The sequence below is a fragment of the Schistocerca nitens genome, chromosome 2 (assembly GCF_023898315.1).
Source record: "Schistocerca nitens isolate TAMUIC-IGC-003100 chromosome 2, iqSchNite1.1, whole genome shotgun sequence".
Lineage (NCBI taxonomy): Eukaryota > Metazoa > Arthropoda > Insecta > Orthoptera > Acrididae > Schistocerca > Schistocerca nitens.
In genome coordinates this window covers 1,083,250,968-1,083,276,213 of record NC_064615.1, presented here as the reverse complement: position 1 = coordinate 1,083,276,213, position 25,246 = coordinate 1,083,250,968, and the positions used below count along the sequence as shown (strand labels likewise).

The 25,246-nt window shown below is 44.9% G+C and overlaps 1 protein-coding gene across 1 annotated transcript in view; it reads left to right on the top strand.

Moving 5' to 3' along the window:
• LOC126237477 (solute carrier organic anion transporter family member 4A1) overlaps positions 1 to 25,246 on the top strand; it is a 1,087,525-nt gene that overhangs the window by 318,832 nt on the left and 743,447 nt on the right. The window contains exon 3 of the mRNA XM_049947621.1: positions 1,818 to 1,957. Coding sequence (XP_049803578.1) covers positions 1,818 to 1,957 — 140 coding nt within the window. The remainder of the gene's footprint in view (positions 1 to 1,817; positions 1,958 to 25,246) is intronic.

The following is a 25,246-nucleotide window of genomic DNA, read 5'->3' as shown; positions in this document are numbered from 1 at the left end:
TCTAACATAAATCGTAGCATCAAATTTTAAATGCTTCCAGTTTTTTCGTAGTCCGTGTTTGACTTTTTATGTACAACAAATACACGCTTCGATTCTACGTCAATATTTGAGACTTTAGTACTCTTTTGTTGAAGGAGGCATTCTTACCCTATGGTCTCTCATAAACCAACATGCGAAGTTTTTCATCTTTGACCTATCGAACTGCGTTTTTGCCAGTTCTGTTCAATATGTCACTTTTCACATTGTTGATGCTCTTCATCACTTTCGCATTTGTTCCGTTCGTGCTTAGTTGAGATCTAAGTAGCTTGTCCGTTCCGTTCTACATGTCTTTCAAACAATCGTTAAAATGGCTGAAGTGGTTCTAGTGACCGCGAAACTTCGCAATGGTGTCTTGTAACCTTGCACTCCTATTCGTTTACCGAAATTTTCTTTCACCTTCTCCTTGTTTCTTTGACCTAAAAATAAAATGAAAGCGACAATCAAGTAGCGAACAGGCTGTGCTTTTTTATTAATACAGCCTGTTCTTTCTTCGTTTTCTACTTTTAAGAATCCAGGTAATTACCGTGTGATAAATTTGAAAAAATGGTTCGAATGGCTCTGAGCACTATGCGACTTAACTTCTGAGGTCATCAGTCGCCTAGAACTTAGAACTAATTGAACCTAACTAACCTAAGGACATTACACACATCCATGCCCGAGGCAGGATTCGAACCTGCGACCGTAGCGGTCACGCGGTTCCAGACTGAACCGCCTAGAACCGCAAGGCCACACCGGCCGGCCAAATTTGAAAACTTAATAAACCACGGAATAATGTAGATAGAGAGGTAAAATTGACACACGTGCTTGGAATGACATGGGGTTTTATTTGAACCAAAAAAAAAGTATTGCTAGACGAGTGAAAGATCTCTTGCGCGCGTCGTTTGGTGATGATCGTGTGCTCAGCTCCCACTTTCGTCATGCTTGGCCTCCCAGGTCCCCAGATCCCAGTCTGTACAATTATTGGCTTTGGGGTTACCTGAAGTTGCAAGTGTAACGTGATCGACCGACATCTCTATGGAAGCTGAAAGACAACATCCGACGCCAATGCCTGACCATAACTCCGGACATGCTTTACAGTGCTGTTCACAACATTATTCCTCGACTACAGCTATTGTTGAGGAATGATGGTGGACATGTTGAGCATTTCCTGTAAAGAACCTCATATTTGCTTTGTCTTACTTTGTTATGCTAATTATTGCTATTCTGATCAGATGAAGCGCCATCTGTCGGACATTTTTTGAACTTTAGTATTTTTTTGGTTCTAATAAAACACCGTGTCATTTTAAGCATGTGTGTCAATTTGTACCTCTGTATCTACATTATTCCGTGATTTATTCAGTTTTCAAATTTATACTGACTTTTTGATCACCCGGTATTTGAGATTTATTTCATGCGAAAGTTCCATGAAGGCGTGTGTTGTAGACGAAATTAATAGTGCTTGTCATTCATTTAGGTGAGATCACAGTCCTTGATGACAGGATTATGATAATAATTGCACTTGTCTGACGCCTCACCTTTCGTCAGATGCCGGCCGCGGTGGTCTCGCGGTTCTAGGCGCGCAGTTCGGAACCGTGCGACTGCTACGGTCGCAGGTTCGAATCCTGCCTCGGGCATGGATGTGTGTGATGTCCTTAGGTTAGTTAGGTTTAAGTAGTTCTAAGTTCTAGGGGACTAATGACCAAAGCAGTTGAGTCCCATAGTGCTCAGAGCCATTTGAACCATTTTGATTTCGTCAGATCTTTGGTATATTTTTAACGTTTTATTGTCTTCTGTTTTAGTGCAGTGCCGTGAAGTCCAGCCGCCGCAGACAATGAACCGAGAAGCGGGACACATAAACGAAGCGTTCGCAGACAACGATGAGTACATCACCAAGATACCGGACGACAGGAACTACGTGGAGATCGACCTCACGGACAAGGTAAGGACAGCCCCCACTGATAAGCTGTACCAGCTGCGAGCCTCCCATGGAAAAATCAGCTGATTTTCTCGTATATCTGACTCAACTGCTTTCTTTACCGTATCTGTTGTAAAAGGTCCACGCGAACAATGCAGTGACATAAAAAAGTACGGTTTTGAGTTGTGTCAAACGCTACTTAGTTGAGCAAGGGCTGTGCTGGACCGAAAACTCTCGCTGTAAAATAGAAATACACTGATGTTCATAAAAGAAAACAGAACACCTTGAACGACTAGAGATAGGACGTTCATGTTCACAGGACATGTACATTAGTACGAAGGTCACTCCAAAAGAAATGCACACTATTTTTGTAATAATACAGTTTTCATTCTGCGTGTGTGAAAGTTTTTACAGAGTGTAGATACATCATTCCCGCTGTGTTTTCAGACTTAGTTCAACCTGTTCTGGCGCCGTCGCAGCATGACTGCTACACTTGACGTTCGTCAGAAGCAACGTGCTGTCATAGAATTCCTGTGTTGTGAAAACGAGACAGTGGGAAACATCCACAAGAGCTTGAAAAAGGTGTATGGAGATGCTGCTGTCGATCGCAGTACAGTTAGTCGGTGGGCAAGCAGGTTACGTGATGAAAGCGGGCACGGCAATATTGAGGATTGTCCTTGCAGCGGCAGGCCTCGTACTGCACACACTCCAGACAATGTGCAGAGAGTTAACGAATTGGTGACTGCTGACAGACGCATCACAGTGAACGAATTGTCACGCTACGTTGGGATAAGGGAAGGAAGTGTTTGCAGAATACTGAAAGTGTTGGCGTTAAAAAAAGGTTTGTGCCAGGTGGGTTCCCACGATGTTGACAGTGGCTCACAAAGAAACAAGAAAAACGGTATGCAGCGAACTTTTGGAACAGTACGAGAATGATGGCGATGAATTTCTTGGAAGAATTGTGACAGGTGATGAAACATGGCTCCATCATTTTTCACCAGAGACGAAGAGGCAATCAATGGAGTGGCATTAAGCAAATTCCGAAGGACTCTTGCTTGTGGTCATCATGCCAAGTGGAACCACCGTAAATTCTGATGCATATGTGACGACACTGAACAAACTTCAAGCTCGACTGAGTCATGTTCGACCACATAGGCAAAAGCAGGATGTTTTGCTGTTGCACGACAATGCACGGCCACATGTCAGTCAAAAAACCATGGAAGCGATCACAAAACTCGGATGGACGACACTGAAATACCCGCCTTACAGACTCTCTTCGTGGAACAAGGTTTGAAGATGATGACTCCTTTGCGCACGCTGCCAAACAGTGGCTCCAACTGGTTGGACCAGAATTTTACCGTGCGGGTATACAGGCGTTGGTTCCAAGATGGCGTAAGGCAGTTGAGAGGGATGGAAATTATGTGGAGAAATGAAAATATTGTTCCTAAAGGATGTATCTGCACACTGTAAAACACTAAAACATGTAGAATAAAAGATGGATTTAAAAAAATAGTTGCCATTCTTTTGGAGTTCTGCAGAAATGATTAGCATTTGAACAATACTAAAATGTAGACTTTCACGGCCGGAAATATCATGTCCATTATAATTATCCGGGCTGTTATGCCGTGGTCGGTTGATGAATTCTGTGTCGATTCCCAACGTTTCGTCTCCGACTGCGGGAGACATCTTCAAGGGGGTCCGTAGCTCGATGGAAGGTCCAACACACCCACTGGTCAGTAGCGAGCCAGTGGGAGTATTGGACCTTCCATCGAGCTGCGGACCCCCTTGAAGATGTCTCCCGCAGTCGGAGACTAAACGTTGGGAATCGACACAGAATTCATCAACCGACCACGGCATAACAGCCCGGATAATTATAATGGTCATTTGAACAATGTCGGGCACGCGGGTTCAAGGTGAACATCGATATCGCGGCACAACACCACCTACCGGTGAAATGTGCGCCTCATCGTCACTATAAACCGAAGGCAATGGATCAGTGAGACCTGGGCAGACGCGCAGGATGCCTCGCAGACGCGTGCGCGAACCATACCGCCAGATCAGTGAGTTTGAAAGAGGGCGCGTTATTGTTGTTGTTGTTGTTGTGGTCTTCAGTCCTGAGACTGGTTTGATGCAGCTCTCCATGCTACTCTATCCTGTGCAAGCTTGTTCATCTCCCAGTACCTACTGCAACCTACATCCTTTTGAATCTGCTTAGTGTATTCATCTCTTGGTCTCCCTCTACGATTTTTACCCTCCACGCAGCCCTCCAATGCTAAATGATCCCTTGATGCCTCAAAACATGTCCTACCAACCGATCCCTTCTTCTAGTCAAGTTGTGCCACAAACTTCTCTTCTCCCCAATCCTCCTTATTAGTTACGTGATCTACCCACCTTTCTTCAGCATTCTTTTGTAGCACCACATTTCGAAAGCTTCTATTCTCTTCTTGTCCAAACTGGTTATCGTCCATGTTTCACTTCCATACATGGCTACACTCCATACAAATACTTTCAGAAACGACTTCCTGACACTTAAATCTATACTCGATGTTAACAAATTTCTCTTCTTCAGAAACGATTTCCTTGCCATTGCCAGTCTACATTTTATATCCTCTCTACTTCGACCATCAACAGTTATTTTACTCCCTAAATAGCAAAACTCCTTTACTACTTTAAGTGTCTCATTTCCTAATCTAATCCCCTCAGCATCACCCGATTTAATTTGACTAAATTCCATTATCCTCGTTTTGCTTTTGTTGATGTTCATCTTATATCCTCCTTTCAAGACACTGTCCATTCCGTTCAACTGCTCTTCCAAGTCCTTTGCTGTCTCTGACAGAATTACAATGTCATCGGCGAACCTCAAAGTTTTTACTTCTTCTCCGTGAATTTTAATACCTACTCCGAATTTTTCTTTTGTTTCCTTTACTGCTTGCTCAATATACAGATTGAATAACATCGGGGAGAGGCTACAACCCTGTCTCACTCCTTTCCCAACCACTGCTTCCCTTTCATGCCCCTCGACTCTTATAACTGCCATCTGGTTTCTGTACAAATTATTAGTTATTAGCATGAGAGAATGTGGTGCATCCGTCGGGGAAATTGCTGTTCGTGTAGGACTAAGTATTTCGGCAGCAATGCAATGGCTGTCTGCAGAATGGTTCACGGAAGGCCGTAGAACACGCAGAGATGGGTCGAGTCGCACCACCCAGGCCTTCCCGCCCAAGAAGGTCGGCACCTCATCCAAATGGCATTGCAGGACAGATCTTCGTCCTCCTCGGATCTGGCGCAACATTGGAACAGTGTAACACATCATACACCATCAGGGATGACAGTCTATCGCCCTTTATTACGGCATGGGTTTCGTGCGCTTCGTCCACTTCCCTGCCTACCTTTGACGGATCTGCAGAAACATACTAGACGGCCATGGTGTATGCAACGATGTCACTGGGGAGAGGAATGGCTTTAGATAGTGTTTTCGGATGAATCCAGGTTCTGTTTGTTTGAATTTGTCTGAAAATGATGACCGCATTTTGGTTCGCCGCAGACAGGGGGAGCGGCATCACAGTGACTGCTTTTGCACAAGACATGCAGCGCCAACTCGAAGCCTTATAGTGTGGGGCGCTATTAGGTACAACCACAAATCACATTTGGCGCATGTGCAGGGCACTGTGACCAGTGTAACCTACGTATCACATCCTACGACCCGTAGCTGTACCCCTTCTGCACAATATACCAGACGCCATTTTTCAGCTGGACGATGCACGACGACTTGCCACACGAATATGTGCCTTTGTGCTGCCACAGGTGTAAGCATTTCGTCCTGGGATGCCAGATCACCAGTCTTGTCGTCTATCGAAAATACACTCCTGGAAATGGAAAAAAGAACACATTGACACCGGTGTGTCAGACCCACCATACTTGCTCCGGACACTGCGAGAGGGCTGTACAAGCAATGATCACACGCACGGCACAGCGGACACACCAGGAACCGCGGTGTTGGCCGTCGAATGGCGCTAGCTGCGCAGCATTTGTGCACCGCCGCCGTCAGTGTCAGCCAGTCTGCCGTGGCATACGGAGCTCCATCGCAGTCTTTAACACTGGTAGCATGCCGCGACAGCGTGGACGTGAACCGTATGTGCAGTTGACGGACTTTGAGCGAGGGCGTATAGTGAGAATGCGGGAGGCCGGGTGGACGTACCGCCGAATTGCTCAACACGTGTGGCGTGAGGTCTCCACAGTACATCGATGTTGTCGCCAGTGGTCGGCGGAAGGTGCACGTGCCCGTCGACCTGGGACCGGACCGCAGCGACGCACGGATGCACGCCAAGACCGTAGGATCCAACGCAGTGCCGTAGGGGACCGCACCGCCACTTCCCAGCAAATTAGGGACACTGTTGCTCCTGGGGTATCGGCGAGGACCATTCGCAACCGTCTCCATGAAGCTGGGCTACGGTCCCGCACACCGTTAGGCCGTCTTCCGCTCACGCCCCAACATCGTGCAGCCCGCCTCCAGTGGTGTCGCGACAGGCGTGAATGGAGGGACGAATGGAGACGTGTCGTCTTCAGCGATGAGAGTCGCTTCTGCCTTGGTGTCAATGATGGTCGTATGCGTGTTTGGCGCCGTGCAGGTGAGCGCCACAATCAGGACTGCATACGACCGAGGCACACAGGGCCAACACCCGGCATCATGGTGTGGGGAGCGATCTCCTACACTGGCCGTACACCACTGGCGATCGTCGAGGGGACACTGAATAGTGCACGGTACATCCAAACCGTCATCGAACCCATCGTTCTACCATTCCTAGACCGGCAAGGGAACTTGCTGTTCCAACAGGACAATGCACGTCCGCATGTATCCCGTGCCACCCAACGTGCTCTAGAAGGTGTAAGTCAACTACCCTGGCCAGCAAGATCTCCGGATCTGTCCCCCATTGAGCATGTTTGGGACTGGATGAAGCGTCGTCTCACGCGGTCTGCACGTCCAGCACGAACGCTGGTCCAACTGAGGCGCCAGGTGGAAATGGCATGGCAAGCCGTTCCACAGGACTACATCCAGCATCTCTACGATCGTCTCCATGGGAGAATAGCAGCCTGCATTGCTGCGAAAGGTGGATATACACTGTACTAGCGCCGACATTGTGCATGCTCTGTTGCCTGTGTCTATGTGCCTGTGGTTCTGTCAGTGTGATCATGTGATGTATCTGACCCCAGGAATGTGTCAACAAAATTTCCCCTTCCTGGGACAATGAATTCACGGTGTTCTTATTTCAATTTCCAGGAGTGTATGTGGAATAAGGTCAAACGATGAGTGCAGTGCTGTGACCCACTGCCAACCACCATAGATGAACTTTTGAACCAGATGATTGCAACATGGGTGGCTATATCACAGGACGCCATTCGCACTTCATACTCGTTGATACCATCACACATGAAACGGGTTATCAGGGCCCATGGCGGACCCTGTGCGTAGTAGGCAATAGGACACATGCTGAACAGAGGTGACTGAAATGCTCATCATTTCTGCAGAACATACTAATGCACATATTCTGTGAATATGAACGTTCTATCTCTAGTCATTCAAGATGTTCTGTTTTTTTTTTTCTGAACATGAGTGCATATTCGCTGTCACTACCGGCTGCTACAAGATCGTGCAAAATAGGCGGCCACTGAATTTTACACCAGTGAAGCATTATCAAGCTACAGAGCAATCGAATCATATATGCTTGGTGTAAATGATAACTGTTAACAACATGCCACAGTTGTAAGTGAAGTCGAGATGAACAAATTGATATGGGACACTTGTGGTTTGTCCAGCCGAGAAACAACCTCAGATCGGCCTTCAAAAGCTACCTGTCGTTGACATACAGGACAAGGCAGCTAATGACGTGCATGCGTACAGGATATCTAATGTCACGGAACACGGCGCCGTCAGCACGTGGGACGATCTGGTTAGCGTGATTTGGTGCTCTCCAGTGGTAGTTGTCGCCTTTATTTGGCTCACGGATCATATAGCTTCTTCACGAAAATAGATACGTGTAGGATACAGAAATCTTCTTTCTTTGGCGTGTACCTTTGTCCTGCAGTTTTTGCAGGGTCGGCATTGTTAGAGTCGGATTTGGCATGGTTAATTGAAAGGGGCGGCCGGATGCTCTTCCTGCCGCCACTCCCGATACCCCCCAGGACGGAATTAGCGTACCGCAGCCATCTGTGTCTAGTGGAAACCATGAAATAGTGCGTGTTTCAGATGTCTGCGAGTCGTGTAAGTGAGGTGGGATGCGGGGACCAGCACGGTATTCACCTAGTGGGATGTGGAAAACCGCCTAAAAACCACATCCAGGCTGGCCGGCACACCGGCCCACGTCGTTAATCCGCCGGGCGGATTCGATTCGGGGCCGGTGCGCCTACCCGAGTCCAGGGAGCAGCGCATTCGCTCTCTCTGCTAACCTGTCAGGTACGCGCTGCAATGGTTCTCTATTTACGTGACCATTACGGCACTCCCAACTCCAGTTCTCGATACCAGTAATATCGTACTACTTTTCTGCGAAGTAACAGACATATTTTTCTGACAATATTCATATTTGGTTTTATTAATGTATAGGTATTCCGATGTATCGGTATATTACAGTGATATGGTTCTTGTGTGTATTCATTTCTGTGAGACTGTCATAATCTTTGACCTACTTGTAACTGTTTTGACGCGAATGCGCACAGAGCAGTCTTTGTTTCACTTTGGCAGAAGTTAAGTTGTTATTTCGCTTTGTGAAAGGACAGTCAAGTCTTGTGTTTGGTTAAAGTGGAAATTAAATATATGAAGATTGATACAAAACTGTTTTCTTGATGATGTGACAATTAAGAAGTATATGTGAATTTACAAGAAGTTTAATAAAAATGTGGATCGTGAACACCAAGTCAAATTATTTCTACCATACCATTGTTCTGATCTGAGATTGTTTGATCATTAAGAATTTCCTGAAAAATGCATTTGTTAGGTCTTCAAATATTGCTAAAATACAGATCTGGACCTTCTAGCAGTCAAACTGGAATCACCCTAGAATCAACAAGATGAGCCATAACAACTTCTACGAAATCTACGTGGGGAATTCATTCAAGATAAGTGCCAAATCAATGACTTTTTTCCAGTGACCTCATTATTTCCATTCTGACGATACCATCCACAGTCAATAACTTTGTTATTCGACGATTGGGATCTTTGAAGTTGAGTCCTTCAGATCTGTTAGTGAGTTTCGATGTGGTATCCCTATTTACACGAGTTCCTCTGGAAGAGTCCCTTAGTTTGATCAGTGAAAAACTGGATGAAGTTCTGGTGAAGCTTTGTCGTCATGTGCTGACCTCCACGTATTTTTTATTTAATGGTAACATTTTTGAACAGAATGACGGAGTGGCTATGGGTAGTCCTTTGTCACCCATAGTCGCCAATTTATTTATGGAGGACTTCGAGGACATGGCACTGAGGACTTCAGCTTTGCAACCAACGTGCTTCTGGAGATACGTGGACGATACCTTCTTCGTCTGGCCGCATGGACGTGATGCTCTTAACAGATTTTTGGACCACTTCAACTGTCTTCATCCCCGTATCAAATTTACTATGGAGGTTCAAAATGATGGGATGCTTCCATTTTTAGACGTAATGGTTTATAAAAAACCAGATGGAACTTTGGGACACAGTGTTCACCGAAAGCCGACACACACAGATTGGTATCTGCACCCTAAGAGTTGTCATCCACCACACCAACGTAGTGGCGCCCTTAGGACTTTGGTACGTAGAGCATATGCCATTTCCGACGCAGACAGCTTAACCCAAGAACTTCAGCATTTGATGACTGTTTTTAAGGAAAATGGATACACCGAGAAGCAGATTCGTCGGGCTATGGAGTTTGGACCATCTCCTGAGGTGTACGAAGAGGAACATAGATCTGTGGCCTTTCTTCCTTATGCTGGAGGCTTATCGTTTAAGATTGGACGAATTTTAAGTAATTTTAACATTAAGAGTGTTTTCCGTCCACCTGCTAAAATTAGGGCTCTGCTCGGCTCTGTGAAGGATGATTTGGGGCTTAGGAAACCCGGGGTGTACAAAATTCCATGTCAATGTGGGAAAGCTTACGTTGGCCGTTCTATTCGCACAGTGCAAGACAGGTGTGTGGAACATCGCCGACATACGAGGCTACAACAGCCGGAAAAATCGGCGGTAGCAGAACACTGCCTAAATGAGGGACACAAAATGAAATTTGACGAAACTTGTGGTTGCCAACATTTCCGGTTTTTGGAACAGTGGGTATAAAGAGGCGATTGAAATTAGGTTCACTGATAATTTAATCAACAGAGACAATGGGTTTCCTCTTAGCAAAACGTGGAATCCGGTATTATCTCGCATCAAAACTGAACGTTCTTCGGTGCGGCCTTGATTGCGATATATCGTGTTTCACTAAGGGCGGCGCCACCTCCCTGTTTTGGAAGGCAGAAACCGTGATGGGCGGCGCATGCGCCGTGTACTGAACGGTGGCCTATATAGGACGTCGATTTGCAACCTGGCGTCAGTTCTCAGCGGGACTCATCAGCATAAGCAGCATTTTCCTGAAGATGGCGAACAGTTGGATCGCCGAAATATCGAGTCAAGTTGATTTTAGGATCCGGCAGCAAACCCGAAGAGACTTTCAAGACTTATTACGCCGGGAAAGCCTACGCAATCACAATAACTTTGTTGTTGTCCGATAAAGCGAACATATGCTCCATAAGCAACATTATTAATCTGATTTCTAATCTACTTTGCAAGTGGTGGTATTGTTAGAGCGCGTAGGATACACAAATAAATACTTGAATTTCCGTGAACGCGTAATATGACGAAAATGAAAGACACATGTCCACTCAGTAAGGACACCAGCTTATAAAGTTCACCAAATCGAACTGAGAGCGCACTTATATTTACCTAAAATCATTTCTATTAACACAACGAGAAGATGAAAAAAAACTTTATACAGCAGGATACGAACCCTTTACCGATGTACCCTCAGTTCTGTGGCATCTAAACCAAGCAAGAACTCTTTTACAAGCGAACTCGTATTTTATGTTACACACTTTTAAAAACTTTAGTACCAAATGTTATTAACTGGAAATTTTATCAAAACAAATCCTAACAAGAACTCATGAGTCTTCAATGAGTCGTTGCCTCAAAACGGTTTACTCTTGTAGCACGCGAGTTATAACGGGGAAATAACTAAATACAAAAATTCTTTGACCACCATGTGACGTTTCCAGTCATTTTATTACAACGAATCGTACCAATAACGATTCGCTCTCGAGATATTCAATGCGCTGATGCTTAGGAACAGCTTGTATATTCATAGGGTGTAACGTTTAACATAAAACCTGCCGAATATGGGCGTCTACTGAACACGAGAAATAAAGTATAACGTCTTGTTTTTTATTTGTGATGTAGGGAGCATTCTCCCTTCTTAATTAGTTCTGCTTTACATGGCACGTTGCCGAAATATCACAGATACCGTGTTTCACGTGAAGGAATGGCTCATCAATGTGAAATAGCAGGAAGTGATGCCACAAGACAAGTAGAGCGGCACGTCAGCGTTACCGAACTCGTCCCGTGTGCTGACGGCTTAATCCACAGCGCACGCGCGCTGAGCAAGTTCATTTCTTTTTCAGGCTAAAATCGCTCTTGAATTTTAAAAACCCCTTGTTCTTGAACTTACAAAATGAAAATTGACGTTTCTGTAAAGTTTACCTCAATATATTGTGAATTTTAATAGCGTAAAATTAACAATGAGATCGCTTTGTTTGTTTGGACTTCTTACTGCTCAAGGACTGTGGTTGTAAGGGTTAAGTTTAATTCGAATTGTAAACGCGGTTACTTCTTGTGTAACGCTTACAAACGGCTTTTTTCTTTCATTGGCTTCACGAGAAATTGAATTAATAATCCAAACGAAATAGCCCACTAAACCGGTTGCGGAAGTCAACGAGAGGATACTGAAAACCTCGCGCATGCGCTGTAGCTTAGGTGGCCTTTGTAAGCCAGTTTTAGGTTGTTTCCGGACTTGATAGACAACAAGTATCCTGTATCAAATTATTCGTCTCGACTTCCCCACACCTCTGTGCTTCGTTGTAAACAGATATCGCTTACATCCTGTTGTGTCCCTCGCCTTCGAGCAGCGATCAAATGCGAAGTAAACAGGTCATGTGGAAGGAAATCTATCGGGTCCTTTTCATAGAAACCATCTCGGTGTTGGCGTTACGCGAAAAACCAAAATATGGATTGCTGGATCGGAATTTGAACCGGTATCCAGTATGACAACCACTGTGTCACCTTGCTCGTCGTGTAGAAAAATAGCTCACGCGTTTAATCATTTCTGAAATATTGCCGTTCGTGCGTAAAAGAGATTGTCAGCTTCCTTTTTAGTCCGTACGAATTGCTGCCTTTACACATGAACGTGGGACTTGCTGGCTAAGTGAGTCTCAGGCTATAAATCACAACGTTTACAGTTCATTTGTCAGCGGGTCATAGCATTTTGTTTTACCAATTATTACTTCATTCACCTCTAGCAATGATCTATTTATCCGAAAAATGTCAGTCGCTTCTTGGTTCAGCACCCAGTCTCAGCTGTAATTTCTCCAAATAACCAGTTGGGTAAGCTAGATCCGAATTCGTAGGAAGCGAGGTTATATCAGTTCTAATAGGCCCAAGCCAAGTAAAGCAATATGGTGAGCAAAACAAACTGCGGTTTGAGGACAGCTTTAATCCTGCGTGATGACAGTGAGAAAGCTGCGTATCAATTGTACACCTAAGGGCCTATATGTCGTTCGAAGGTATGGTGGAGGCTGCCCTGCCTTCTGTTCCATGTAGTGCATTTAGAAGTATTTGATTAGAGTTTCACTATGTGTCTTCCTTTGCGGATGAGTGAGTATAATGGTGTACCTAATACTTAAAATGTATTACAAGGATTTTAAGCACTTACCGGCGAAAGGCGAAGGTCACGAGTTCGAGTCTCGGTACGGTTCACAGTTTTAATCTACAAGTAAGTTTTAATTTTAAAGGTTGTTCGTTGGTTCTCTCGAGGAGGTCATTACGTAACTATGCACTGAAATGAGGGGAAAGGTACAACGTTCGCATAAAATGTGTTCTGGCTTGAATGATGATGAGGATAAAAAGCGGTTATCAGTTTTGTCCGATCACATACTTTGTAATGAATCATGGAGTATCAGCGAAGTTCTGAGCAGTTTGTTCTGGACAATCGGCAATTTCTTTTTGTGAATATGAGCGACCCTTCTCCGTAAGCGTACAGCTATGATTGCGCTCAATAGTTACCTGCCACTTCTAAGTACGTTTCAATCTATTTTTAGGCATTAATATTTGCCGTGTTGAACCAAGGGAGCTCCCTACCGCCCAGAAGCATTTATCATTCACGGGGTCCTGACTTGTTTTTCACAATTTACAGTATTGGCAAAGTTCTTGAAGATGTGTGGCCGGTAATATTATTGGTGTGGCTCACACAAATAGTTCTCAGTACCTCGAGAACATACTGCAGTCGAAATTAGACGCCGGCCGGGGTGGCCGAGCGGTTCTAGGCGCTACAGTCTGGAGCCGCGCGACCGCTACGGTGGCAGGTTCGAATCCCGCCTCAGGCATGGATGTGTGTGATGTCCTTAGGTTAGTTAGGTTTAAGTAGTTCTAAGTTCTAGGGGCTGATGACCTCAGAAGTTAAGTCCCATAGTGCGCAGAGCCATTTGAACCATTTTTTATTTTTTTTACGAAATTAGATGCTTGTTGATAAATTTAAATCTCAACATGTTCTAACAGTTCTTCTCTTTCTTAGCTTTTTCTCTTCTTCTTAAATCACTCCATTTCTCGTTGGCACAGCGTGTCCTGAGGAATGAAATTTCCAACTTTTCGGAGAAAACCCAGGCTCGTGTATAGTAACGTGTGTTATGCATGAAAGATTCTGCGTCACTTTTGAATTTTTCGTTTTTAATAAACTTCTTTGAATAATTGCTCATAGTATACATTGACTTGAGAATAATTACTCATAGTATACATTTACTTAAAATAACAAAAATCTATTCAATAAACATGCCCACAGCAGTTTACATCTTACATGTCTCTCAAAAAAAAAAAAAAAAGTTTAAATGGCTCTTACAAGGGAACCTCCCCATCGCACCCCCTCAGATTTAGCTATAAGTTGGAACAGTGGATAGGCCTTGAAAAACTGAACACAGATCAATCGAGAAAACAGGAAGAAGTTGTGTGGAACTATGAAAAAAATAAGCAAAATATACAAACTGAGTAGTCCACGTGCAACATATGTCACTTCAAGGGTGATGTGCAGTCAGGAGCGCCGTGGTCCTGTGGTTAGCGTGAGCAGCTGCGGACTGAGAGGTCCATGGTTCAAGCCCTCCCCCGAGTGAAAAATTTACTTTCTTTATTTTCGCAAAGTTATGATCTGTCCGTTCGTTCATTGACGTCTCTGTTCACTGTAATAAGTTTAGTGTCTGTGTTTTGCGACCGCACCACAAAACCGTGCGATTAGTAGACGAAAGGACGGCAATGGAAACTGAAAACATTTCATCGCAAGGTCATAGGTCAACCGATTCCACCACAGGAAAACACGTCTGATATATTCTACACGATACTGTTGACGGCATGTGCGTCACATGACAGTAATATGTTGTCGACCCACCTAACTTGTACACTTGGCGAATGGGTAAAAAGCTTCTTCTACCTTGCCCGATTTAGGTTTTCTTGTGGATATGATTATCACTCCCAAAAAAGTGATCGCATCGGACGGACAGACGGACAGATAATAATTGTCTGAAAACAAAAAATTAAAATTTTCAGTAGAGGGAAGACTTGAACCAAGGGCCTGTCACCCCACAGCTGCTCACGCTAACCACAGGACCACGGCGCTCCTAACTGCACATATACCCTTGAAGTTACGTATGTTACACGTGGACTACTGAGTACGTATATTTTGCTAATTTTTTTCATAGTTCCACACAACTTCTTCCTGTTTTCTCGATTCATCTGTGTTCAGTTTTTCAAGGCCTATCGACTCTGCCAACTTATAACTAAATCTGAGGGGGATGCGATGGGGAGGTTCCCTTGTTAGCACTTGGGACTTAACATCTGAGGTCATCAGTCCCCCTAGACTTAGAACTTCTTAAACCTATATAACCTAAGGACGTCACACACATCCATGCCCGGCAGGATTCGAACCTGCGACCGTAGCGGTCGCGTGGTTCCAGACTGAAGCGCCTATAACCGCTCGGCCACAACGGCCGGCTCTAAAACTCATTCCCACGCAAAGCGGTCAGAGACAGAGTGAACTTTACAAAGATATTACTTGACAGTATCGACATATATAGACTCAATTGTTTTTATGTATTTTTGATTCACAATTTTATTATTTTTAAACTGAATACTAATGCTGATAATAATTATGCATCATAATTAAATTAGGTTGGTGCATAAGGTCATAGCGGCTTTCCAAAAGATTTATAAACATAGCAGATACACATAAACGTAGACTTTAGTCATCAATAATGTATTCTCCTTCACTATTTGCAACTGTCTGCCAACGGTGAGGTAACTTTTCGATTCCGCGAGTGTAGAAATTATGTGGTTTTGTGGCGAAGCACTTGTCGATCCATGTTCGGCGAGTATTTTCATCCGGAAAAGAAGTTCGTTGAAGGTTGTTCGATAAGGAACGGGAAAGGTGAAACACTGGGGGCGCGAGATCAGGTGAATAAGGCGTGCGCGGAATGACTTCCCAACCCAAATTCTGTATAGTGTTTTTCATCAGCCTGGCAGATTGCGGGAGGGCGACATCGTGGAGTAGCGCCAATTCGCCCAGTCCTCCGGGTGACTGTTCTTGGATTGCTTCTGCAATGCGTCTTAGTCAGCAGTGGTGGTTACACCTCGGGAAAATAATTCGTAGTACACGATACAGTCGCTGCTCTACCAGGTGCATAACATTATCTGTTGTGGGTGAGGGGAGTTGCTGCTTTGTTTTTGGGCTCGGCCATTCCTTTCTTTTCCTTATGCTAGTATAAAGACACCATTCCTCGTCACCAGTAATGGTATAGGATAGGAATGGTCAGTGTTTTTCACTAGCAGGAGAGATGCGCATATGGCCAGTAGCGATATTTGAACCTTCGCCACTGCATACAAGTGTGGCACAATGGTGGACTGTTCAGTCTGTCACATTTCATCATCATCATCATCAGTTATCTGGTACATTAGCAGGTCCTTTGCCTCTCCATTTTCTGCGATCCATTGCTTCCTTCTTAAGGCTGCTGCATGTTGTACCGTCCATCATGTCATCCAGTATCTGGAATCTCTTCCTTCCTCGCTTCCTTTTCCCTTCTACATAACCTTCTAAAACTGTTTTTATCAGTCCGTCATTCTTTCTTAATATATGCCCAATCCAATTTCTTTTTCTTCTCTTTATTACATCTAGTAACTGTCTTTTCTCTCCCACTCTTCTCAGTACCTCTTCATTTCGTACTCTGTCCATCCAACTTATTCTTTCCATCTTCCGCCATGTCCAGATCTCAAAAGCCTCCAGCCTTTCTCTGTCTTTTTTCCTCATAGTCCATGTTTCAGCGCCATACAGAAGAACTCTCCATACAAGACATTTTATGAGTCTCTTTCTGAGTTCTCTGTCCAGACCGCTGCAGAAGATTCTCCTTTTCTTATAAAACGCCTCTTTTGCCATTGCTATTGTAGTGGACTGTTTAGGCAGCCAGTCCACAGTGAAGTAGCCGAAAGGGCACGCGTCAACTCACGCCGTCTGGCGTTAAGTCTGGAACAGGATTCGTAATGAATGTGATAAATAAAAGAACGTAGCTACTAGAACACTTAACTTTTATATTGTCCTTTGGTATACAGCATTCTGGATGATACAAGTGAGACTCTATCTTGAGGTACATGCAACGTTACAAATGGTTAATGGCGCCTTGCTAGGTCGTAGCCATTAACTTAGCTGAAGGCTATTCTAACTGTCTCTCGGCAAATGAGAGAAAAGCTTCGTCAGTCTAGTCGCTAGCAAAGTCGTCGTACAACTGGGGCGAGTGCTCGTACGTCTCTCTAGACCTGCCGTGTGGTGGCGCTCGGTCTGATCACTGACAGTGGCGACACGCGGGTCCTACATGTACTAATGGACCGCGGCCGATTTAAGCTACCACCTAGCAAGTGTGGTGTCTGGCGGTGACACCACAGCTATCCTTGTTTTAATTTCTGTGGTGCACTTCCAGTCGGTGTCTATCCTGCTTCCAAGACACTTAAAATTTTGCACCTGTTCTAGTGTTTCTCCATTCAGCACAATTTTTATTTCCTTATTTCCTCCTATTGCCAATACTTTTGTTTTATTTGTGTTAATTATCATTCTATATTTTTTTTCCGTTAGTTGCAATGGTGTCCACCAAATCCTGTAATTCTTTTTCCCCTGTCGCTAGAAGGACCATGTCATCAGCAAATCTCAAACACCCTACTCTTCTTCCTCCAATTTCTACTCCTTTGTCATCTAATGAGCATTGGTCAATCATATTTTCCAAGTACAGGTTGAAAAGAGTAGGTGATAAACAGCATCCTTGTCTTACTCCTTTCCCTAGTCTGATCGAGTTTGTACTTTCTCCTCTCACTTTAACTGAAACTTTTTGATTAAGGTATAATGAGTTTATAAGTCTTCTGGTTTTCCAGTCCACTCTCTTTTCCCTCATAATAGTCGCCAGCTTGTCCCAAACAACATTGTCAAATGCCTTTTCTAAATGTCTGTCACATTTACCGGTTGTCGAATACATTGACGTGGGTCAATGTGGATTAACGCGTTTGAACGGTCTTCCTGAAAGCCAGTAGGTCTTCCTGAACGTGGACAGACAATGGAGAGACAATAATGTCAAAACGATCGTCCTGAAAACGAAAACCTTCATCTCACCGTGCTCTGTCCAGTGTCCCCACACAAGGCGCAAATGTTTCTTGCTGCCTCCGCTGCTTCACCTCTCTACTGAACACAGACAGAAGAATATGTCGGAAATGTTCCGATTTCTGCTCTTGACATTCCATTTTCTAGCGTCCGCTGCTCCACTCTTTTGAAAACCCTCGTCGCCAGTTTTGTAAAGGCCTCGTCGCTATTGCTGTGGAGGCCGAGTTGCCACTGTTGTTACGGCAGGCCGAGGTTCAGAGTTGGTGAAACGGCTTATGGTGCAGTACACCGCTAAGACAAGTTCCTGCCACTGTTACACAGCTCTGCCCCAGGGTTAGGTGACAGGATAGGAGAAAGAAAGTACTACAGCAGTCCAACAAATTACACTCCTGGAAATGGAAAAAAGAACACATTGACACCGGTGTGTCAGACCCACCATACTTGCTCCGGACACTGCGAGAGGGCTGTACAAGCAATGATCACACGCACGGCACAGCGGACACACCAGGAACCGCGGTGGTGGCCGTCGAATGGCGCTAGCTGCGCAGCATTTGTGCACCGCCGCCGTCAGTGTCAGCCAGTTTGCCGTGGCATACGGAGCTCCATCGCAGTCTTTAACACTGGTAGCATGCCGCGACAGCGTGGACGTGAACCGTATGTGCAGTTGACGGACTTTGAGCGAGGGCGTATAGTGGGCATGCGGGAGGCCGGGTGGACGTACCGCCGAATTGCTCAACACGTGGGGCGTGAGGTCTCCACAGTACATCGATGTTGTCGCCAGTGGTCGGCGGAAGGTGCACGTGCCCGTCGACCTGGGACCGGACCGCAGCGACGCGCGGACGCACGCCAAGACCGTAGGATCCTACGCAGTGCCGTAGGGGACCGCACCGCCACTTCCCAGCAAATTAGGGACACTGTTGCTCCTGGGGTATCGGCGAGGACCATTCGCAACCGTCTCCATGAAGCTGGGCTACGGTCCCGCACACCGTTAGGCCGTCTTCCGCTCACGCCCCAACATCGTGCAGCCCGCCTCCAGTGGTGTCGCGACAGGCGTGAATGGAGGGACGAATGGAGACGTGTCGTCTTCAGCGATGAGAGTCGCTTCTGCCTCGGTGCCAATGATGGTCGTATGCGTGTTTGGCGCCGTGCAGGTGAGCGCCACAATCGGGACTGCATACGACCGAGGCACACAGGGCCAACACCCGGCATCATGGTGTGGGGAGCGATCTCCTACACTGGCCGTACACCACTGGTGATCGTCGAGGGGACACTGAATAGTGCACGGTACATCCAAACCGTCATCGAACCCATCGTTCTACCATTCCTAGACCGGCAAGGGAACTTGCTGTTCCAACAGGACAATGCACGTCCGCATGTATCCCGTGCCACCCAACGTGCTCTAGAAGGTGTAAGTCAACTATCCTGGCCAGCAAGATCTCCGGATCTGTCCCCCATTGAGCATGTTTGGGACTGGATGAAGCGTCGTCTCACGCGGTCTGCACGTCCAGCACGAACGCTGGTCCAACTGAGGCGCCAGGTGGAAATGGCATGGCAAGCCGTTCCACAGGACTACATCCAGCATCTCTACGATCGTCTCCATGGGAGAATAGCAGCCTGCATTGCTGCGAAAGGTGGATATACACTGTACTAGTGCCGACATTGTGCATGCTCTGTTGCCTGTGTCTATGTGCCTGTGGTTCTGTCAGTGTGATCATGTGATGTATCTGACCCCAGGAATGTGTCAATAAAGTTTCCCCTTCCTGGGACAATGAATTCACGGTGTTCTTATTTCAATTTCCAGGAGTGTAGTAACAAAGTCACACAAATGAGTAAAAAGGTTTACTTTTCGTTGTGACTGGTTGAATGATTTAAGTCTGCAACACTCCTTGTAATACGGGGTGTTCAAAAAGTCTCTCCGCAGTGCCGTATGATTGTTAGCCGCGTATGCCCTACGATTGTTCGCCTGCCTGGGTTACTTCCCTTTAAGTGGACTCTCCCAACATTCCACTGTTTCGTTTATCTCAGCCAGCGTCAGTAGTATCGGTTGTGTGTGTAGTTACGCGGTGACGTGGCGCTCAGGTTTAGTTCCCTTGTTCGTCTGTTTCGTTTTTGTCACTGTTAAAATGCTAACCATTGAAGAACGTGTGTTTTTAGTCGACTAAGTGTTCAAAGCTGGCGGTAAATACGCAGTTTCAGTTCGTCAAAAATTTAATTGTATTGGTTAAGAACAGTCTTGGTTGCAATTTTAGTTTTTTTATTTTTCGACGACGCGTTTCGCCTTATTTAGGTATCTTCAGGTTATCTTTTCTAGATGGACGCGAGAGGCACCAAGATCTGCATAAAAAAAACTAAAATTGCAACCAAGACTGTTTTTAACCAATACTGTTAAGCACTGGTTTGCTGTTATGCCACATACGGACTGGAAGAAACATTTAATTTAGTTTTTCCGGAGACAACACTCCCACATCGCGTTACTGTGCGAGATTTGACTAACAAATTTCGAAGTACGGGTTCAGTGACAGATGCTCCGAGAAGTGGTCGTCCTAGCGTTTTGTCCGAGGATAAACTACTCGATATTTCCGATAAAATGCCCAATAGTCCGAACAAGTCAGTAAGAAAACTCGCCCAGGAAATCGATGTTAGTGTCGGAACGGCCCATACAGCCGCAAGGAAAAAATTAGAACTTTTTTCATACAAAGTGACAGTGGTGCAAAATACTGGTCATGGCAAGAGACTGCATTATTGTCAATGGTTCAAAAATTTCGTTCAACAAAATGTAAGGGATATTCTCAATTAAACGTTTTTCACTGTCGAGGCATATTTTCACTTATCCGGGTGCATGAACTCGCAGAATTCTCGTATGTGGAGTACTGCAAGTCCATTGTGTATTAATGAAGAACCAGTTCATTCTGTGAAAATAGGAGTTTGGATTGCAATTTCTAGACGTCGGATAGTGGGTCCCATATTTTTCAACGAAACAGTAAACGCACAACGATACTGCAGTGAAATTCTGTACCCATTCATAGGAGAACTTGTGTTAAGTGAAATACTGAACGGTTATTTTCAACAAGGTGGTGCAACCGCGCATTCAGCTCGCGTTTCAGTCACTGCTTGCTGATGTTTTAGGTGACCGCATAATTGACAGGGACTTTCCTCCACGATCGCCTGACCTAACACCGCCTGACTTTTCCTTCTGGGGTGCAGCGAAATCATCTGTCTATAAAAACCGTCCGAAATCCATCGATGAATTGAGAACTGCAATATCCATTTTGACTGCTTCTGTTACAAAAGAAATGTTACAGCTTGTGTTTGGGAACATGATTAGACGAATTGAATTGTGTATTCAACAACAGGGGAGGGCATTTTCAACATTTAATGTGAAAATTTGTAAGTAAAAATGAATATTCAATAAATTAATAACTTTTATTTCACTGAGTTTCATTTCGGTATATTCACTGCGGGATACGGCACGCGCGGCTAACAATCATACGGCACTGCGGAGAGACTTTTTGAACACCCCGTATAACCCAAAAAAAAAAAAAAAAAAAAAAAAACCCTTCAATGGCAGAGTGAAAATTATCGTAGGTAAACTTCACAGTAGATAGCAAATGCAATTTACAACTATTTGTTCAGTTCTAAGAGTTCACTAAACGACGTTCCCTGTCTAGGTCAGCGCTGGACGATCATCTATAACCAAGCGGGCGAGAGCTGCTCTTATATCTTCCGAGTAGGCTTCTGTTCGTTGTCGTCCGGTCATTGGCGGATTGTATTCGACGGACAGTTGGCCGAGACGAAGTCGATATCATCATCCTCTGCGTCGCCTATGGCGCTGGTGGAACTCGCGTTATGTTGGTCGGTTGGTTGGTTTGGGGAAGGAGACCAGACAGCGTGGTCATCGGTCTCATCGGATTAGGGAAGGATGGGGAAGGAAGTCGGCCGTGCCCTTTCAGAGGAAACATCCCGGCATTTGCCTGGAGTGATTTAGGGAAATCACGGAAAACCTAAATCAGGATGGCCGGACGCGGGATTGAACCGTCGTCCTCGCGTTAAGTGGCGAGTCTCTACGGCACCAGCACCGGCTCGCATCTTTGCACCTGTGGTGCTTTTGCCCTGGCTGTGTCTTGTTCGAACGACACAGCACACTCACTATCTCCAAATACCAAAATATATAATCTCGAATAGCAACAGTAAACTACAAATAAAAATGAGAATTGACAAATAAAGCCTCAGCAACCGGAATCAAACATGCAGAACAAAAACGATATGAACATATACGTTAACCTAATAATTGGCGTTACTGGTTTTTCAGAAATGCAAAATAATTTTGACAGATTTTTAGTACTTCGATATTTCACGGATAATAACTTTTCTGTGTATATTTTAAAGTTCTTTCATAAACAGCCAGTATTTTAATATCTGTTTGGATGTAAATGGAAATCGAAAATAAATATTGTGCGAGAACTGTTACTTGATCGGGTAGTGAATTTATTGTATGTATCGTATACTAGAAAATGAAAGTGTATCACTGACCAGTTCCGTTATTAGGTGGATCAAAGCAGTCTTTGCACTGAAGACCATGCAGCGTATCATATGCCGTGTGTAGTGAGTGACCTGGTCATTATAGGTGTCACAATGTACAGTTCGACAATGTACATTGAGATGGCAAAAGCCGGCCGCTGTGGCCGAGTGGTTCTAGGCGTTTCAGTCCGGAACCGCGCTGCTGCTGCGGTCGCAGGTTCGAATCCTGCCTTGGGCATGGATTTGTTAGGTTTAAGCCTAGGGGACTGATGACCTCAGATGCTAAGTCCCATAGTGCTTAGAGCCATTTAAACCATTTTTTGGACTGTGTAAAAAAAGACTGTGAAGAAATTGGGACTTTGTACGGGAGCTGATCACCGCGCAGTTGAGCGCCCCACAAACTGAACATCGTCACACAAAAGACACGAGTACAAATGACAGCTCCGCCAAAGGACTGCCCTTTTGTACCTTGTGTACGCGATACTACAGCCATTTGTATATCTGCATATCGCTATCCCATGATTTTTATCACCTCAGTGTATATAAGTAGATGTGCAACGGTATACGCTAATAAGTAGAGCAGCTCAGGTCCTCAGCATTATACTGTACAGTGCTGCGGCTGGGTCCAGCCGCGGCACGTGTCGTTGCCGGGAGCAGCTGACGGCGCAGCGGGTAATGCAGGTCGCTCCCGTACCGGCTCGCCCCAGGCCGCTGTTGGCACCATTAACTGTAAAAATGTTGCGCGACCTCGGAGGACTAGCGTTAAGTGTTCTCGAACCGGCTGCATTATTCAGCGCCTCGAAGAGCCTGCTGCGGCCGTCTGTGGTCCCAGGAACCGTCGGCTTTCACGCTCGGACGTAAACTGAGAAAGAAGAGTGTGAACAGCGCTGAGGTGGCAACTCACGAGCGTAGTTCACTATTCAGGAACTAGGTTGCTTCGTAGGTAAGAGTGCACGTAACCGATTATACACAATTGCGACATCGCAGCGACTATGATACTATTTAAGACGTCGGTACACGGAAAATTGAGGGTTGAGCATGCCGAGTTTCTGACGTCACAGCACGGAATAAGCACGTTCGGGAACCTCCCGAAAGTACAGAGCAATATATAGCGTGTCAGATATTCTGAACGAGCGTTTGAACGTAGACCAGTGGGATGCAAGAAGGCCAGCTACGCCATATGACGACTTCACTATTCACTACAGAGTCGGGAGAAGCCATATTGAAACCAGTTGAGATCAGCATGTATATATGCCGTTTATAAGCACCATCAAATTGAGGACCTCTCGAAAAATGGTCGTTAATTCTACGATCTGTAGTAGTAAAAAGACGGGAAGCGTCAAATTGCTGCTTAAAGAATTATTGTAACATGCACATTATGAAGTATGCAATTTCAAGACTTTGAGGATCCATCAAAAATGCAACTTGTTATAATTAAATGTCAGTTTGTAATATATTTGCTATTAAACCCTTCAGGAGATTGCAAGATACATGGTATGGTCGTCAGTTATTAATGATCGCTGTAGCGTAATGAGTAGAGACATAAAATTGTAAGGTAACATGCGATGTGTTGCTGGTTTGCTTCTCACTAGATCCCAAGATTCATTTACTAACCTTCGCGTTTTCTAACATGATACTTTCTTATTTTTTTAATGGTAGTGTATTCTATAACATTCGATGTTTTATTAAATATAAGTGCGCTTTTTCTGAAGAGCGAGTAGTTCAATCGACTTTTTCTACAAGAAAGCTTGCACTTCTTGCAGTGAGATATTTTGGACTTTCTCGTTTCAAGTTTCATATTTCACATGTTGAAAGGTTCCCCTACTGACTAGCAACAGTAAACAAGTTAGAATGATCTTAGGGTTTTACTAAAAAGTGAGAATGATGAAATAATTTTTATCTTATGTGGAGAACTAATGTAAATTTGTGTCACTCTATTTGTAATAGAACTTTAATAAACCGATGTTCTTATAGGCTGGACTGGTACTTTCCATTTGCCCTATAACATGTCCATGGATACTGAAGTTTTTGTTTATGCATACTGCAAAAATGGTTCAAATGGCTCTGAGCACTATGGGACTTAACAGCTATGGTCATCAGTCCCCTAGAGCTTGGAAGTACTTAAACCTAACTAACCCAAAGACATCACACAACACCCAGTCATCACGAGGCAGAGAAAATCCCTGACCCCGCCGGGAATCGAACCCGGGACTCCGTGCGCGGGAAGCGAGAACGCTACCGCGAGACCACGAGCTATGCATACTGCAGATAGAACAACGTGACTAGCATATTGACAATGGAGGAGATGTCAGTTTTAATAGAACTAACGTAGCAATGTTACGAGCACCCATTTCGTACTCACAAGGGAACCTCCCCATCGCACCCCCCTCAGATTTAGTTATAAATTGACACAGTGGATAGGCCTTGAAAAACTGAACACAGATCAATCGAGAAAACAGGAAGAAGTTGTGTGTAACTATGAAAAAATAAGCAAATTATACAAACTGAGTAGTCCAAGTGTAAGATATGCAACATCAAGGAGTGTGTAAGCTGAGGAGCGTCGTGGTCCCGTGGTTAGAGTGAGTAACTGCGGAACGAGAGGTCCTTGGTTCGAGTCCTCCCTCGAGTAAAAATTTTACTTACTTTATTTTCGCAAAGTTACGATCTCACCGTTCATTCATTGACGTCTGTTCACTGTAATAAGTTTAGTGTCTGTGTTTTTCGACCGCACCGCAAAACCGTGCGATTAGTAGACGGAATGACGTGCCTCTCCAATAGGAACCGAAAACATTTGATCGCAAGGTCATAGGTCAACCGATTCCTCCACAGGAAAACACGTCTGAAATATTCT